Source organism: Oreochromis niloticus, linkage group LG4, assembly GCF_001858045.2.
Source record: "Oreochromis niloticus isolate F11D_XX linkage group LG4, O_niloticus_UMD_NMBU, whole genome shotgun sequence".
Classification (NCBI taxonomy): Eukaryota; Metazoa; Chordata; class Actinopteri; order Cichliformes; family Cichlidae; genus Oreochromis; species Oreochromis niloticus.
Window position 1 is genome coordinate 943,093 of NC_031969.2, and position 17,648 is coordinate 960,740.

The window sequence follows — 17,648 nt, forward strand, 5'->3', positions numbered from 1 at the left end:
TTAATTATTAATACAATATACATCATGAAAAATGAAAGCTGAAATTGATTCAGTTTAGTACTTTTCTCTGTATGCTCTGTGATTATAAAGGCCTTAAATTCTGTGATATATACTGTAAATGATTTTCACAGAGGTCTTAAAGTACTTAAATCACTGCTGATAGTCTGGTTGTTTATATTTTCACGTTTTTGTGTCTGTAGGGCTGTTTGATGACGATTTGGACTCCTCTGGGAGATGAGGACACACCCACATCTGTTCCATACTGCAGCCATTGATGGTGTTACAGCTCTGAGTCAGCTTTGGGCCATCAGACGCACACACTGGAAAACCAGCACCTGGACTTCATGCAGGAGAGACGGCCTCCGTGATGATGGACTCTGCATCCTCTACTTTACCTCCTAATCTCTTTCTTCTTTAACACACAATTAAAATCACTCCAAAAGAGTGTAAACTTACTGAGGAAGTCTCTAACTTGTACACATTTGTACTTTTACTTGTTTTATGAGTTATTTTTAAGAAGAGTAAAGTTATTCACATAAAGTTGTTATTCTTCTGTATTTATTCTTTTGTATCATGTACCACAGTCATACTGAACTTTACAGACCTGGTGAATTGGAGAAAACAAAGATCACACACACACACACACACACACACACACATACATACATACATATCATTCAGCTTCAGCAGTATTTCTATTCATCTTATGAATTCCAGTCTAATGTCAATTCACTGAGTTCAGTTTTGGTCTTAAACTCCAGAGAATACCACCTGGTTCAACAATCTTTTTATCTGATTATTGGCAAAATGTTTTCTTCTGAAAGAAGAAAACATTTTGGGCTCAATTGGGCTCAATTTCAGCCTCAGGCAAAATTGAGCCCAAAGAAACAAAAACAAAGTTTAGTTCCTCTGGATTTTCCATGGAAAATTGTTTTATCACTCATCCAGGTGACTTCTCCAGTGTCACGGATGAGTGATGAATGCATCTCCCACTGGAAACCATTGTGTCCAGTTAAAGTCAATCGACTTTTTTTTAAGGAGAGTTGTTAGATGCTGTGCTCATGAGGACAATGGGTTTTAACTTGCAGCACAACACAAAGCTGCCATACTGGATCAACGATCAAAACACTTAATTGAGCAGAATTAAGGCAAAATGTAATATCCTCATATGATGACACATCACACATGATCCAGCATTGTTCTAAGAATGCAAACTTTCTTATTGGAAGTTTCCACAGCTGCCAGAAAGGGACAGATTTCTGGCTGGTCTTAATGAGTGGTCGTTGCTCTCTCGTTTTCTCTGGAATTGCTGCACAGAGGATGTAGCACCCATGATAAGCACTGAGGTTTGTGTCCTTGTCAGAAATCAGCAATACTCAGCTTCCAGGTAAGGAAAAGTGGAACCAGAAGATATTCAAATGCATCTCTCCACAGCTGCTGATGAATTCTACAAAAAACAAAGTTTGTTAAAAACATTTGCAGGTGAATCACCACTGATTTATCAGTGACATCCATTTACTCAAAAATTACTGACGAGTGGATAACTAGGATATATAGTATATATATATATATTCATATATATAATTTCAAAAATGTACTGTACAAAATGGAACTATATGTGACAAATGTGGTGTGGTGCTTGTGGAATTTTTAACAAGGACCCTACAAAACTTTACAGTACTCATGCTGCCAAACTTTTGACAGCTAGGTGAGCAGTAGGGCTGGGTATCGTCACTGATTTCTAGAATCGATTCATTTCCGATTCACAAGGTCCCGAATCGATTCGATTCAATTTGATTCGATTAAATTCGATTTGAATCTGGGAAATTTTGACAGAAATATAATTCAGATTTCATTGACATATTTTTGTATCTATAAAAAGGAAGCTGACACACGCAAGACTTTATCAAAGGTGTGAGCGTCACAGCAGATGCCTTTGTGTCAAAGTAGCTAAAGATAAAACAGAAAAACATGAAGGTGGTTTTCCTGGCCTGGGATTTTATAAAAATATGTATCTACTGTAAAGGAATTTCTTTTACTTATGTACTAATCACATTATTTTATTGTATAATGCCTTGGTGCCACTGGATTTTAACATGTCTGACACCCATACTGTAAGAAGGAAGTTGGGGGGAAGCAGACCACTCCACAGGAAGAGTCTTTTGTCTCTTCGAGGACTCTGGGAGGTAGCAAGGGAGTGTGAACCTTAAGGTGTGAAACAGCTGTACTGCCTTTTGTTCCTGGAGAAGGTATTTAACTGAGAGCCATGCTAGGCTCAGTGAGACTCTGCTGACCCTGCCCCGCGGTCATGCAGGCTCTCCACAAGCTTGGTTGTCTGTTCTGTGTGTTTTGATTAAAGAATGTTAGCTACCGCTCACCGCTCATCTGCAGGCTTTATTTAATGGAAAACTTCCACAACACTGCAGTACATCAAAAACGAAAGAAAACCATTAATCAACATATGAACGTTACCTCTGACGTTACAGCGGTTTTATTAGAGACACGGCTAAGCGTTTTGCATTTTGCATAATTTTAAAAAGTTTAAATTTGTTCAGTATTGAACGGCAGAAATTAGGTTTTCTTTTCGGAAGTATGTAAAACGAAAAAAAAAAACAAAAAAACAAAAACCTGCGGCCGACAGCGCTGTAAACAACAGTAGAGTTGCGCGTAACAACCAAGCGAATAATGCAGAAAACAGTACAGAGAGAGAGAGAGAGCTGTGCATGAAGTGTGATTTTATCGTGGGTGAAGCAAACCAGTAAAAGTCAGAGGGAATTCATGACGATGTTTACGTGAAGCGTAGTTTGGATCTTCTTTTGCTGCTGGTTCAGTCAATATTGTTTGGAGAGAGATAAAACTAACAGCTTTAGAATCAGCGCAAAAAGGGCGTGAACACAAAGCGCGGACCCGCCGAAACATCAGAATCAGCGAGATGTCGGCTTTCAGCACCGACCGTGTCCGTGCAGTTGTTGTGCCAGAAAGTGATTGCCGTCCGCGGGAACGCGCGCAGACGCTTAAAGCTGCAGCGCCCGTCGTGTGAGAAAGGCGACATCTCACTGATTCTGATCCGCGGGTCCGCGCTGTGTGTTTACGTCCTTGTGCAGAATCCGTGTACCTCCTCTCATTTACTGTCTTAGCTGTTTGGTGGTTGTTGAAATTTTGTGAGGTTTCACCTGAGATTCTGGTGTTTCGGACAAAATAAATTTATATTAAAAAATCGATTCAGGATTTTAATGAATCGATTTCACGTTATCCAAGCCAGGCGATTTTAATCGATGAATCGATTATTAAAACCCACCCCTAGTGTGCAGTTCCTGCTTTAAATGCATTCAAAATCTAAGTGATAAGAGGCCAGAAATGTTTGAACTTGCTTATGAACCTACATCACTGAGGCCGTCTCTCCTGCATGAAGTCCAGGTGCTGGTTTTCCAGTGTGTGCGTCTGATGGCCCAAAGCTGACTCAGAGCTGTAACACCATCAATGGCTGCAGTATGGAACAGATGTGGGTGTGTCCTCATCTCCCAGAGGAGTCCAAATCGTCATCAAACAGCCCTACAGACACAAAAACATGTGAAAATATAAACAACCAGACTATCAGCAGTGATTTAAGTACTTTAAGACTTCTGTGAAAATCATTTACAGTATATATCACAGAATTTAAGGCCTTTATAATCACAGAGCATACAGAGAAAAGTACTAAACTGAATCAATTTCAGCTTTCATTTTTCATGATGTATATTGTATTAATAATTAAATTTCATTATCTGTATCTTTACCACACATTTGCCACACAGGTGTAGATACTATAGGTTCGGTGAATGCTTACATTGCACTGATTAGAATATACTGGACATTCAAAGCTAAGATTCAGCGCACTGTGTTAGAGGCTGGGATTTGATGAATTCATCATATATACAACCATTGATCATCATTTATGTCCAGTTGAGAATGAATCTGTGCACTCACATATTAAATGAACTGAAATCAGTAGTGTGATCTCCAGTCTTGATATAAGGAATGAGAGAACTGACAGCTGTTATTTTAATCAGCCTGTCTCAGTTGTTTTAACTCTAAGTACCATAGAGTAATGTGGTAACATCTGGACTGACGAGTTTACTGTCAGCATTGTAATCGCTAGTTTAAAGGCTGTAGGTTGCAGCCATTGCTCTAACACCGTATAAATGTAACAGGGCTCAGTGCTGGTTCTAACAGTCTGAGCTGCTTCCAGCTTTATTTGTGAAGAGCACAGCAGCTCACAAAACACGTAGCGAGCTCGTACAGCTGCGACGTAAAACTTTCATTAGCTAAAATGATCTTAAAATAACGGGGCTACGTGCGGTGACGCTAGCGTTAGCCACGTTAGCACCTTACCTTCAACAGGTGGTCAGAATGTGTAGACAGGCACTCAGTCAGAGGTTGGCTCTCCGTTTCGCTGCAGGCTCCGTTCATTCTTCACATATCCGTGTCGAGCCGAGTGTAAATCCCGACGCTGAACGGCCTTTGTACAAGCACACACGCTTCGTAGCAGGGAGAAGCTATGAGCTAGAAAAATCCAGGCTGGCAGACAGCCTGTGTCCGACCAACCAATCAGAGAGCTCCTTACATCCCACGGTGTGGCTAATTTGAATAGCCTCCAGCAAGTTGTTAATCGAAGAGCTAATCCAGGAGCTAATCCAGCAGCTAATCCCGGAGCGAACAGGAAAGGGAAATGGATTTTGAACTGCAGTTTATTAAATTGCAAGTGGAAAAAGGATTTTGAACTGCAGTTTATTAAATTGCAAGTGGAAAAAGGATTTTGAACTGCAGTTTATTAAATTGCAGGTGGAAAAAGGATTTTGAACTGCAGTTTATTAAATTGCAAGTGGAAAAAGGATTTTGAACTGCAGTTTATTAAATTGCAGGTGGAAAAAGGATTTTGAACTGCAGTTTATTAAATTGCAAGTGGAAAAAGGATTTTGAACTGCAGTTTATTAAATTGCAGGTGGAAAAAGGATTTTGAACTGCAGTTTATTAAATTGCAAGTGGAAAAAGGATTTTGAACTGCAGTTTATTAAATTGCAAGTGGAAAAAGGATTTTGAACTGCAGTTTATTAAATTGCAGGTGGAAAAAGGATTTTGAACTGCAGTTTATTAAATTGCAAGTGGAAAAAGGATTTTGAACTGCAGTTTATTAAATTGCAGGTGGAAAAAGGATTTTGAACTGCAGTTTATTAAATTGCAAGTGGAAAAAGGATTTTGAACTGCAGTTTATTAAATTGCAAGTGGAAAAAGGATTTTGAACTGCAGTTTATTAAATTGCAGGTGGAAAAGGATTTTGAACTGCAGTTTATTAAATTGCAAGTGGAAAAAGGATTTTGAACTGCAGTTTATTAAATTGCAGGTGGAAAAAGGATTTTGAACTGCAGTTTATTAAATTGCAAGTGGAAAAAGGATTTTGAACTGCAGTTTATTAAATTGCAAGTGGAAAAAGGATTTTGAACTGCAGTTTATTAAATTGCAAGTGGAAAAAGGATTTTGAACTGCAGTTTATTAAAGTGCAAGTGAAAAAAAGGATTTTAAAATGCAGTTTATTAAAGTGCAATTGGAAAAAGGATTTTGAACTGCAATTGGAAAAAGGATTTTGAAATGCAGTTTATTAAATTGGAATTCAAAAATGAATTTACAATTGCAGAATTTATTCTGCAATTCATTATTAAAGCACAGAAATTTTTATTTCGATGCGCGTGGCTCTTGTGGTCCTCCATAAAGGCGGGAGTTTTTCCGTTTACTGGTGAAGGCCATCTTTCAGGACAGTGGTGCTTTTGAAGGTAATATGATTTCATAGACAAACTAACTTACTTACTCAAGGCCTAAAGGCTTGTTGACGACACTCGTTTTTGTAATGTTACAAACGCAACAACCACCTGATCTGAACATTGTTTGACAGAACATTAACAAGTTAATAAATGACTACAGATAATAAATCTGTTATGTTATCTTCTGTGTGTCTGAAACAGTACAAAAAAAAAAGTAATACATTTTTGTCTGTCAATCTCAAGATATCAGTTGGCGTCTGCACAGAATATACTTTTTTGTGTGTGTTATTTTTCAGCTACACCAAATGGATGCACACTGAAATTTAACATCCTACACTTTCAAAATGGAGTATATCGAACCATTGGCAGGATGTTGTCCACGATAATAGTGCAAGGTGGAGAAGCACCAGCCTTTCTCTCTCCACATGTAGTAGACTACATTGTGTCAGGAGACATTCTTCAAGTACACCTAACACCGGATGATATAGGTGACCCTGAGTTAAGAGAGAATCTGAAAAAGGTGAATTGCAATATTATAACAAGAATATTGTAATATTTCCTATATTCACAAGTCTTCTGTTCTTCTTTTATAATATATAATAAATACACTTTTGGTTATTAGAGGCAATTCCATGTATTATATTTTCAATTTGTTTCCTTTTTGTTAAAAAAATTTTTTATTGGTGAAATACAGCCAAATAAACCAAACCAAAAACGTTTCGAGTCCAATTAAAATGAACCATCTGCAGTATTTGTGTACACTGGTAAAAAAGCAAACATTTAAAGTGTTTTTCTTAAATATTTAGGTTGTAAATGCAACAACTCAACATGATTTGGAGAAAGCAGTCAGCTGCTGCGACTCATGGCGATACCAAGTTGAAGGTCTTCCACTCACAGTCACCATGGCCAATAAAGATCTGTTTGTGAAAAATGCAGCTCTATACCTTGCAGTCCTGCAACGGCAAAGCTGTTTCGATCAACTAACTGATGGCTTGTCCTACTATGGAGTGAGATTTATATTTTTTCTGTATCAATTGGTCATTATTTTATAATAATGACCAATTGAGTGAGCTACTTCTTGTATTTAAAACTGGAATTTAACCATTATTTAAACTTTTCTGTCTTTATCACTCCTGAGAGAGAACCCCAGTTTGCGTGTTCTGCTTGACCTATCGGGGGAGGACAAAGATCTGACAGCCAGTTTAATTGCTGGGGTTCTCAGGCCAAGCTATTCTGTCCTTGGGAGCAACAGAAGAGTTAGAGAGGAGCTGATGGTGGTCAAATTTCGGGAATTTCTCCAGTGTGTCGAAAGTAAGCAGAAATTCACATATAATGTAGTCTGGCCATGAAACAATTCAGGACACTAAAGTAAAACTTAATTTGTCTTTTTATGTCACATGCACACACAAAATAGGAATAAAGATGTATGAAAGCTTACAACTGACAAGCAAAGCAAAGACAGAACCTCTGTATTTTTATAAATACATTAGTCATCATTTAGTTGTTAGCTCAAGCTTTAACTATTTTAGTGTCCCCAGGTTAACGGGGGGTTTTCTTTGTTTTTAGATAAAGAGCTGAGAGACGCACTTGGAGAAAGGACTCTTACCAAGGATGAAGAGGCATTTGTGAAGGCTTTGAGGCCTTGTCACATCTTGGCTTTTGCCACCGGGAGCAGCAAGGTTCCAGCCATAGGTTTTCAACCACCTCCTAAAATAACATTCATTCACGATGAAAGCAAACATCTCCCGATTGCACACACATGTGCAAATGAGCTTCAGCTTTTTGTGAATGAAACAACAATGGCTGATGATGATGCTTTTCATTACTGCTTCTTAGTAGCACTCATGAATGGAGCTTTATTCAGCACCATCTAAACATGTTCCAGAAAAGTGAAATTAAAATGGTGGGTTTGTTAACTCTAATCCTGTTCATTAATTGTAGTTTCAAGTAACTTTGCTTCATACAAGATAGTTGAAATAAATTCTGACTCCATTTAATGTTGAAATGTAATAATTTTCAAAGCTTCAATAGATTTATAAAAATGCTAACTCTGTATTTTCAACAACAAATCAATAAAGTCACTGGTGTAATACAATTAATAATTTTATTAAGCTTTTTCTTTTTTTAAACAAGGACATTTCAAAACAGTTTATGCACAGAGTATACTAAACATGCTTTGTAGAACAAGCCAGGATTACTTAGACATCTAACAGCAACATTTATTAAGACTATTGCAACTTTACAATGATTAGCACAATACTGTAGATAATCTTGTGAATTGATTTAAAGACTGACTGTTCCATGTTGATAATTTTCACTATTATACTGTATTACACTGTTACAGTGTGAATTTGATGGCTTTACTGCAATCTGAATAACTGTTTTTACCCATAAACCAAATGTAGTTGTAGCCTTCTGAATAGCCTATGAGTCACTATCAGTCATTAACTTTGAGTCCTTATGTGGCAGGAGGTATCACTGCTAGAGGGGAGGGGGCTTCTGCAGTAGTACAAAAAACACATTTGCTGTACAGCATTTAGGAATACTAAGTGTCATCACTCTTTGGAACATCACTGGTATCCTGTGGTTGAGGTCACACATTTACAAGTTTGTTAAAAATATACTGCTGTGTTCGTTGAAACAATGTTTTACCATTATTGTTGTCTTCTTCAAAAGGGTGAATGCTTGTATATAGCTCTTGCAAATGGCTGTCATTTAATGGGACAAACCTACTTTGAGAGTTTGACAAGGAGGGTATGGAGACCTCTGCTGTAGAAAGTTCTGGGTTGTGACGATGAAACACATGAGTTCCGCAGGCAAAAAGTTGGATGGGAGTTCTATTACCTTCAGTGGAAATAGAGTGATTGTTATATCCAGCTTTAAATTCCTTCAAAGAGCGGTTGATTCGTGGTAGAAACACATAATGAAGGCAAAATAGGTCTGTTGCATTTTCTAAGTCTAGGATACCAAGTGATTCCAATTCATAAAATGTAGGTGCATAAATGCGGCTACACTGAAAAAAAATTGGAGTGACATTTACTTAAAAAAAGCTAGGCAACTTTTTCCACACAGAAAGTGCTTGTAATCTTTACTCGGGCTATTTCTAAGTAAAATTTACTTACTAGAACCATCTATTTTTTATGTGAAATACACAAGTAAATTGCACTGGCAATACTCATCTATAGATTGTAACTTTTACTCAGAATACCATTGCATCCATTTACAAAACCCAAGTGAACATTGCTGATATTTCTTTGTGTTTCTTACTCATCTTTTCTTTGTTATATTCTATGTAATTATTAAGTAATATTTATTATGAATGTACTAGTTAATATTAATCGAATTGAATAAATATTTTTATTATTCTATTAAATAATAAATCAATATTTTCCAAAACAAATATTTGCAGCTTAAGGGACACTTTTATTTCACAATTGAAATGGCATAGATATATTTAAAATATCTACATAACATTATAACCACAAAAAGACATGGCCATAGAACATCTTGCTCGCAAATTTCAAAACAGAGCATATACACATATACAAAAAAAAAAACATGCTATTCAAAAACTCAGTGTGCACTGTCCCCTTTCTTCTAATCAACTTTCAGAACACATACATCAACTCTGTCCATTAACAGTTGCAATCACTACCTTTGCAGACATTCTCAGAATGTTCAGGACAGAAAGAACTTGTATAAAACTGAGCAACACTTGAAATTACTGTCAGAAAACAGACAAAATGCAAACAAATTAATTGTGCTGGACAAAAGCACAAATAACACTGGAACACTCACGCTAAAAGTTTCTTGTGGAGAGACTGGACCTTTGGTGACATTTTAAGGGTGTCAAGCTCAAGAAACAGCTTCTGAAATACCTCAAACGTATATTTCAGTTTCAGTGGGTAACTTAAGTTGACAGCATAGATGACACCCATGAGCAGGAGGCAAGCGTTTGTCACACTTCCGCAGTCCTCCAGAATTTCTGTCCCCTCAATGATGACCGACACCTTCACAGGATCTTGGTTTTCCTGTGCCACATTGGGATGGATTACGATGATCTTCATCATGTGATTACTGCAGTCCTCTTTCAATGCTTCTTGGCTGACGTCCTGTGAAAACAAACAAACCACAATTAGAAATAACTAGAATAGATTCCAAGTAAAAGAAAAGGTTAAGAGAAAAAAATGCAAAAATAAAAAAGAGGTATACTCAATTTAGTATACTCAAATCAAACAATATTCATATGGCACTTTTCATACGTAAAGTTACAGAATGTGCTTCACAGAGGCTGACCCTGAGACAAAGAAAATCACTTTTGGGGGCCATCCAGCCTGGAGCTGTCCATGGGATGGCACGCGTGTTGGTAGACCAGAACCATTAAATCATTAAAATAGGTTATAAAGGTATAATCAAATTAAATACTCTTTTGCTCATAAAATAAAGTTAATAAGTGATAGTTAAATAGTCAGAAAAAAATCAGACAAAAGGCAAGTTAAAGTTTAAGGCAGATAAGATGAAGATTAAATATGATTTAAAAAATAAAGGGTAAGAGCATAAAGATTTAAGAAATTAGTTAAAAGCCTGATTAAAAATATTAATCTTGAGTCTTTTTTAAAAAACATCAGGAGTGTAGAGAATCTTTGACCTTCAATATATCATCACAAGTGAAGACCAGATTATAAGGTTAGACAATAATTTTAATACAGTCATTATGATCATCAGATACCTGATGGTCTTTGATCAGCTCCTCTCCACTCTCTCCAAGATACTCAACTAAGCAACGAATGATAATGTCCCTTCTGCCATCGACATGATGCTATTAAACACAAAAAGAAAATTTATTGCAGAAAATACACAACATAACATATGTAACATACATACATAACAGCACATACAGATGTAAACAGAAAGTTACCCATGGAGAATGTAAGCCTGCAGCTACATTCTAATGTTGTGAAGTGTGCAACTTAACATGAATTTCTCAACAATGTGTGTTAAGACAAGAGTCCAGTGCATGTCATAATCTGTGGGTCCAGAAACTGTCTCTGCCCAGTGAGGAAAGTTTTCTGCCTCATCACTGGACATGCAAATGAATTTTTCGCAACATATCAGTACCTCCTATCACAATATTAACCAATCAAGGACAGGAATTCCCACACACAAGAGTAATATTTTGGGAAATAATTGTATTGGAGTCTATGGGCAGCAGGAAGGGATCTCGCTGCACTCAGAGGGTCACTTTGAAAATTCTGTAAATTTCTCTGCTTTTGAGCGCATATTAAGGGAGAGATGACAGGTTTGTATACACTTGTAGAGACAATCATGTGCATAAATTGTTAATTGTGGCCACAGTGTCAGGATCAGGAGAACAGTTTCAGCCAACACAGACACTGATCAGATTAAAGGACAAGTTCAGTATTTTACACTTAAAGCCCTGTTTTCAGTTTATGATGAAATCGAACGATTTTGATTGAAATTTGGACACATGCTGCTGGCCCGAGCTTTTTTGGTTTCTGTGGTAGCACACCCCCACCTCCACAATGGCTGCATAGGTGCACTGGAAGGTCAGAAGGTCCTATGTTCTGTTAAAAAAAAAAAAAAAAAAAGTTATCTATATGCTTTTCAACTAATTTCTACTAACTCAAGGATGCACACTGATATTATTTTATTTTATTTTATTTTTTTTTACATATGTCAGCTCGGTGTCAAATTTAAAACAGGTCAATATGAAGACTTGAGTGAAATCGAGTGCGTACATCGTTTTTTTTTGTTTTTTTGTTTTTTTCAAAATACACCTCATGGCAGCGGTGCAGCAATTATTTTAAACTGGACCGTGGTGGTTTTATTCACAAAGACGTTAGTTAAGGCAGCAGGCGTGTGTTGTTTAGGTGGCCATCTAAGCTGTAAAGTGCTGTGGGAAATTCTGGACATACCTCCTGCCAGGAAAGTTAGTCAGCAAGTCTAGCCGGAAAATACACTATTTGCTAGCGCAGCTGCTTTCAGTGCGGAGAAACTGATTTAAGTAGGTGAGCCAACAGGAACGTACAAAGTTTGTTCCGTTTAAAACTTACATTCATGGTTCCACTTTTTCCCGTTTCCGTCAAGTCTGCCAACCGTCGAAATGTGGACCATGGTATGTCTGAAGAAAGACCGCTCAAATGTGGGGAGGGGCTTTGACGTCATGCTCCGAATGCAGAGAAGGTGGCCATATTCACTGATGTCACTCCATTACATTTTACTTGGAAATATCAACTAATTAAGCCAATGAATTGGTTTAGTGAATATTACTTGGATCGAATGATTCAATTTACATACAAAACTGAGGACACATAATTACAAACAATCCTCAAGTAATGCACTACAAGAAAAACTGCTATTTTAAAGTAATAGCACTGAATTTGTATTTTTTTGTAAAATTTATATAGATAATTGAAATAATAATTACAGGGCCAAAAAAACATTTTTTTCAGTGTACAGTTATTGTTTAAGTCTCGGTTGAAACGCTCAATCCTCTGGTTGTGCACAGAACTTCCCATTAAGACAGAGCTTTCACCCCTGCTTGCTCGCATCTCCTCCCAAATCTGAGCGTTCTCTCCTCCATGATCAGTCCTGATATGCAGGGGTCTGCCAAATTGTCCAACAGCTGCAGTAAAGAGAGCTTTCACAGTCTCAGCTCGATTATTGCTGGAGCACTGAAGAAACATCAACATCCTGCTGTATCCATCTATTGCACCATGAACAACAAACTTCCAACGAATCAGCTTGTGATTTCCATCTATGTGCCATATGAAATTTGGATGAGGCACAGAATATACTCGCCGAGCAACTGCAGTTCTTCTCCTGGATAGAACACCAGCCGAGTCCACCCTCCGCAGTGACTCTCTTACGCGCCATCTTTGAACCACTATGTTTTTGGAACGCAGATGACCCATCAGCATCACTTCTCCAACATGTGGATGTTCAGTTTTTATCTGGGACACTATCTGCTCTAACTCATGGTCACTGATTACATTGAATTTTGACACTGAGATATTATAGTCTTGCAGTAACTTATACAGAGTGGGCCTGGAGATGGAAAGGATAGATGCAGCTTCAGTAAAAGATGTTTTCAGGAACATTTTCCAATTCCTCTTTGGAAATCTGAAGCCTTCCTTGGTAACCATCCTAGAACACGGCACAGATAATCTCAATTAGCACAATTCTATATCTGCTAGAGAGTAATATTTTATCAATATTTTTAAAATATTAAAGTGAGCAATCAAAAGACACTTCACAGCAAAAACAGTAATAAAATATGACGTAAAACTTGTGAATGTTGTTGGTGGTGATGTGACACTGCTAATGATGGACCCCTAAGAAGATGAAATGTATGTAGAATCAGAATCATTACTTTGACAGGATTTAATTTAAGGTGACATATTACACTAAAGAAAAAACAAAAACCAGTCAGCTAAATGATATGTGTAAGAAGGCCTACCGAGCGGTACGGTATCCCAGTGGAGACGGCAGGTCTACTTGGTCCAGGTGCATTGCTGGATTCCTAAGGAAACATTTACATCAAGAACGACTGTTACCTACCAAATAAATAAATAGAGTTGTATGATGTTCGATCTCTGTCTGCTGCCTAAAAAATGAAATAATTGAGGACTAGCTAAGTAATTTAGCTTTGCTAGTTTTGCTAACACTGCTATCAACCCGTCCAAAATGCTATACAATGAACTTACCAGTTGAGGGTGCACTACCGCTGAATCGTTGGATGGCCGACAAAACGGCTCTTCCAATGTTTTCAGCTAAATCGCTGGACATGCTGGTAGGGAACAGGTGAAGCAGCTCATGGCAGTCAAAAGTGACCCTGAGAGGAGCGCAGACACACAACCTGACCACGACCGGCACACTTTAGCGCGGGAGGTTTTCTTGAAGCTTTTATTTTGGTATTTCCGTTGACCCGTACAATAAATTTGCATATTAGCTAAATACTTAGTTTCCCGTAACATTTAGATTTAACATTTAGATTTATATATAATATTTAGATTTAACATTTAACATTTAGATTTAACATTTAACATTTAGATTTAGATGTAAATGTTAAATGTTAAATGTAAATATTATATTTAGATATAATATTTAGATTTAACATTTAACATTTAGATTTAACCTTTAACATTTAGATTTAACATTTAAAATTTTACTAAATGTTGTAAAAAATGACTCAAAAAAACATTTTTTTGTAAGATTTAGAGCTAAATGTGGAAAAATGTTGCCGTTAATTTCGGCATGTTTCAGTTTACAAACGGCGCCCCATACAATACACACGCTGATACGGGGCTTCACTCGTTGTGCTTTGATACACCCACCGACAGTCCTTTATTGTTTGAGCCATCACTAATGAAAGTCAAAGTGCTACAGTTTAGAGCTGCCTGACCACTCTTTATCAACTGTCTCTCAGTCAAATGTGCTGAAAAGAAGCATCATATGGCATATTTTTTACTTAAGTAACGACACATATGCTCCATATTTATATTGTGCACATATGTGAAACTCGAGGGTTAAGATGGGCTGGAAAGATCTGGAACAGCGTTCAGTATTAATTTCAAACAACAATCACATAAACTGTTCCTACACAGTTTCCCAGAAAACGTGTCTGTAAGCTAAACGTACAGTTGTGTTATCCACACAACTGTATGTACATTAATGTGTGAAACACATTAATGTACGCCACTGATAGAAAAACTGTAAAAGAAGAGAAAACTGTAAGAAGGAGGGACAGGAGTGACAAAATAAATTAATTAAATACATCATTAAATAATTAATTAAATGCCCTTTCATTTCATTTAAAACATTTAATAAATTATTTATTTATTTCCAATTTTATTTAATTAATGACACATTTATTTATTTGTTTATTTAAATTAATTATTGACACATTTAATTAATTATTTAATGCTGTATTTATTTCATTCATTTTGGCACTCTTGTACGGTGTCCCTCTGGCTGTGTTCAATTTTATCTGTCAGTCTCACCCATCGAAGTCAGGGGGCGGGGTTAACACTGATCGAGACGAAACCATTGCTTTGGCCTGGTGGCCATTCTGTTTCTCAGCACCAACAATGAAAATGTGGAAACAAACTGAACTAACAAACTGAATTAATAGTTTAGAAGTATCTGACTTTATTTTTGTTTTATTAAACTCTGAAAAATCTAACAGACAGCTGGTGCTTAGAATACAGTTAAATAAATATTAAAAACACTTAATGTAATAATTTCTGGACAGGCTGGAGTCTTCATGATCAGCATGCTGGTTCAGATGCGTCTCTTCCCAGTGGAAATGCGCCTTCTCTTTCCTCCTTGTTTAAAAAAGATTTTTAATATTAGTTTTAATTCAAAATTAATGGTTTAAAAAAATCCAACACATATGAACAGCAGATAATAAAGAAAAGCGAATGGTCGAGTCTAACGTGCGCTCCAGTGAGACATTAAACTTCAGTAAAACTATGCAGTTATGAAACGTAACTTTAATCTGAGCCAAACAAATCTGAGCAGCTCTGGGCTGAGGAAACAAACTAAATTTACTAATTTTGTGTAGAATATTGCTGTGACATCACGTTATATTGAGCACCATCTGCCCACCTCCAAAAACATTGGATCACTTCTGTTCTATGTTGACAAACTGACCAGATATGTAAAGATTATGTCACTACATTTGCAGGTAAAACAATATTAAAAGTGTAATTGGTGACGGAAAAACGGGGTATTTTAAAACTTCACTTACATAGCACCATCCCCATTGCCGTTTGTGTTTTGAAATGCATTCTGGGATACCTGGCTGCCCCAGGTCTACACTACCACCAGTTCATAGCGATTGATTATCTGGGATTGACCTGTCTTGACTAACTTTGCACAGTAACCAATCAAATGTTAGACAAGCTGCAGTGGCAGCATTTACCCCGACCCCTAAATTTGATGGGCGAGGTTGACAGATAAAGATAAAATTAATTCAAGAACACAGCCGCAGGGCCAGGAGTGCCAAAAGGAATAAAAACATCATTAAATAATTAATTAAATGTGCTAATAATTAATTAAAAGTGAAAATAATTAAATGTTTTAAATGAAATGAATGGGCATTTAATAAATTCTAAGGAGCTTGGAAAGAAAAGCGCCTGGACTTCTTTAAGTTGCTTGGAGACATTTCACCTCTCATCCGAGAAGCTTCTTCAGTTCTAGGGTCAAATGGTGGAGAGTCCCAGATTTAAACCCTGTGGGAGTGTCCCCTCGAGAGGGACAATGGACCCCCTAATGATCCTCTACCTAATCACATGAGCCAAGGTGTTAAAACGGGTGTAGGTCACAATCAGCCAAGGTTTCGGGTGAGCTCATTGTGAAACCTAGCCCCACCCTTTCATGTGATTTCCTGAGGTCAGATGGCCCAGGATCTGAGTGGGTGTTAAGGCGTCTGGGAAGGGATCTCAAAACTGGATTATAGATGGCAGACAGTTGATGGGTATTGTTTAGGTTTTAACTACGACGGTGTTTGCTAGTTCACGTTACATGCATTACTTTAATAACGTGGTTAGCCTACTCAACGTAAATTACACACGAACAACATGAAGCTACTCACGCAGAGAAGAACGGCTGCAGCTACCATCATCATCCGTCATCATTTCTGCTACGCTGACAGGGCTAGGGGCCAGGACTCTACTCTTCGGGTTCTTGGGGGATGTTGCTAACTCCGGGTCCGATAACAGGCACCACACCCACAGTAGATGTGCTCGGTGTGAGGTCTCGCAGCAAGCTATCAAATACGGCGCATTTCTCGGCTTTTAAAAAAAACGCTATGCGTCGCCAGGTGTTTCATCAGATTCGAGGAGTTACCTCCTTTGCACAGTATCAGCTTAAAGCACTTGTTGCAGGCTTTTGCTGTGAAGTACAGCCAGACTTTGACCGCTTTGCCTTGGGTATTTTTAATCTGTAGCTCTGCTCTAAAAGAACGTACGTACCTGGGCCCGCCTACTACGCTTGCAAAGGTAAAATGATTGGCTAGAATCCAAAGTGTATGACATCTCAGTAAAAAAAAGCACCGAAATAAAGCACCGAAATAAAGCACCGAAATGTGCGCTGCTTTTCGGTCTGGTTACTACCCTTTATGTCAGAACCGATGCCGATACCGGTACGCATCCCTAGTCGTAAACCTATGGAACGCCAGGACTGCCATAATGAATTAATTAAATACACCATTAAATAATTAATTAAATGTGGCAATAATTAATTAAAATTGGAAATAATTAATTAAAATGGGAAATAATTAATTAATTTTTTTTTTACACATTTAATTAATTAATTATTGACACATTTAAATAATTATTTATTTATTTCACATTTTAATTAATTATTGACACATTTAAATAATTATTTAATGGTGTATTTAATTAATTCATTATGGGAGTCCTGGCGTTCCATAGTAAACCACCACCTCTGTTCAAAGATGGTCGATCACAGTGGACATAAATGGCTTTAGAACAGACACCAGCTAGGGAGGATAAGAAAGACAAATGTTCACAGGCCATTTAATAAATTATTGATATATTTACTGAATTAATTAATTAAACATTGAATTAATTATTTAATGGCATATTTAATTAATTCATTTTGTTGTTCAGTTTCACTCCTGGTCCCCCATAAAGCTGTGGACTGCTCAGCATGTGAAATTTTATGGACTGTAAATTTAAAGCTTAGATCTATGTCTTATTTCACTGTAAACATATAAATAAGATATTGAATCTATAAATCACGTTTTCTTGCTTGTTTTTCTGAAACTTCTTGGAAAACAAGCAGGCATATTCAAATGTTGTATTA

At 37.1% G+C, this 17,648-nt stretch overlaps 1 protein-coding gene and 1 long non-coding RNA gene across 2 annotated transcripts; both read right to left on the minus strand.

Moving 5' to 3' along the window:
- Window positions 1–9,051: 9,051 nt before the first annotated feature.
- Window positions 9,052–11,882, minus strand: LOC102081317 (uncharacterized). The gene is made up of 3 exons (XR_003219793.1): window positions 11,870–11,882; window positions 10,525–10,614; window positions 9,052–9,907 (listed from the first exon to the last, which is right to left on the minus strand). It is a non-coding gene; the product is annotated as an uncharacterized LOC102081317 (long non-coding RNA).
- LOC112846667 (uncharacterized) lies at window positions 11,392–13,516 on the minus strand. The gene is made up of 2 exons (XM_025906568.1): window positions 13,276–13,516; window positions 11,392–12,962 (listed from the first exon to the last, which is right to left on the minus strand). The coding sequence occupies exons 1-2, from the start codon at window positions 13,326–13,328 to the stop codon at window positions 12,101–12,103; spliced, it is 915 nt and encodes a 304-aa protein (XP_025762353.1). The 5' UTR covers window positions 13,329–13,516; the 3' UTR covers window positions 11,392–12,100.
- Window positions 13,517–17,648: the final 4,132 nt, after the last annotated feature.

Coding starts and splice junctions, on each gene's coding strand:
- LOC112846667 (XM_025906568.1), bottom strand. CDS start 13,328: ATGCACCTGGACCAAGTAGACCTGCCGTCTCCACTGGGATACCGTACC. Junction 12,963..13,275: donor CTGGGATACCGTACCGCTCG/GTAGGCCTTCTT, acceptor GCCGTGTTCTAG/GATGGTTACCAAGGAAGGCT.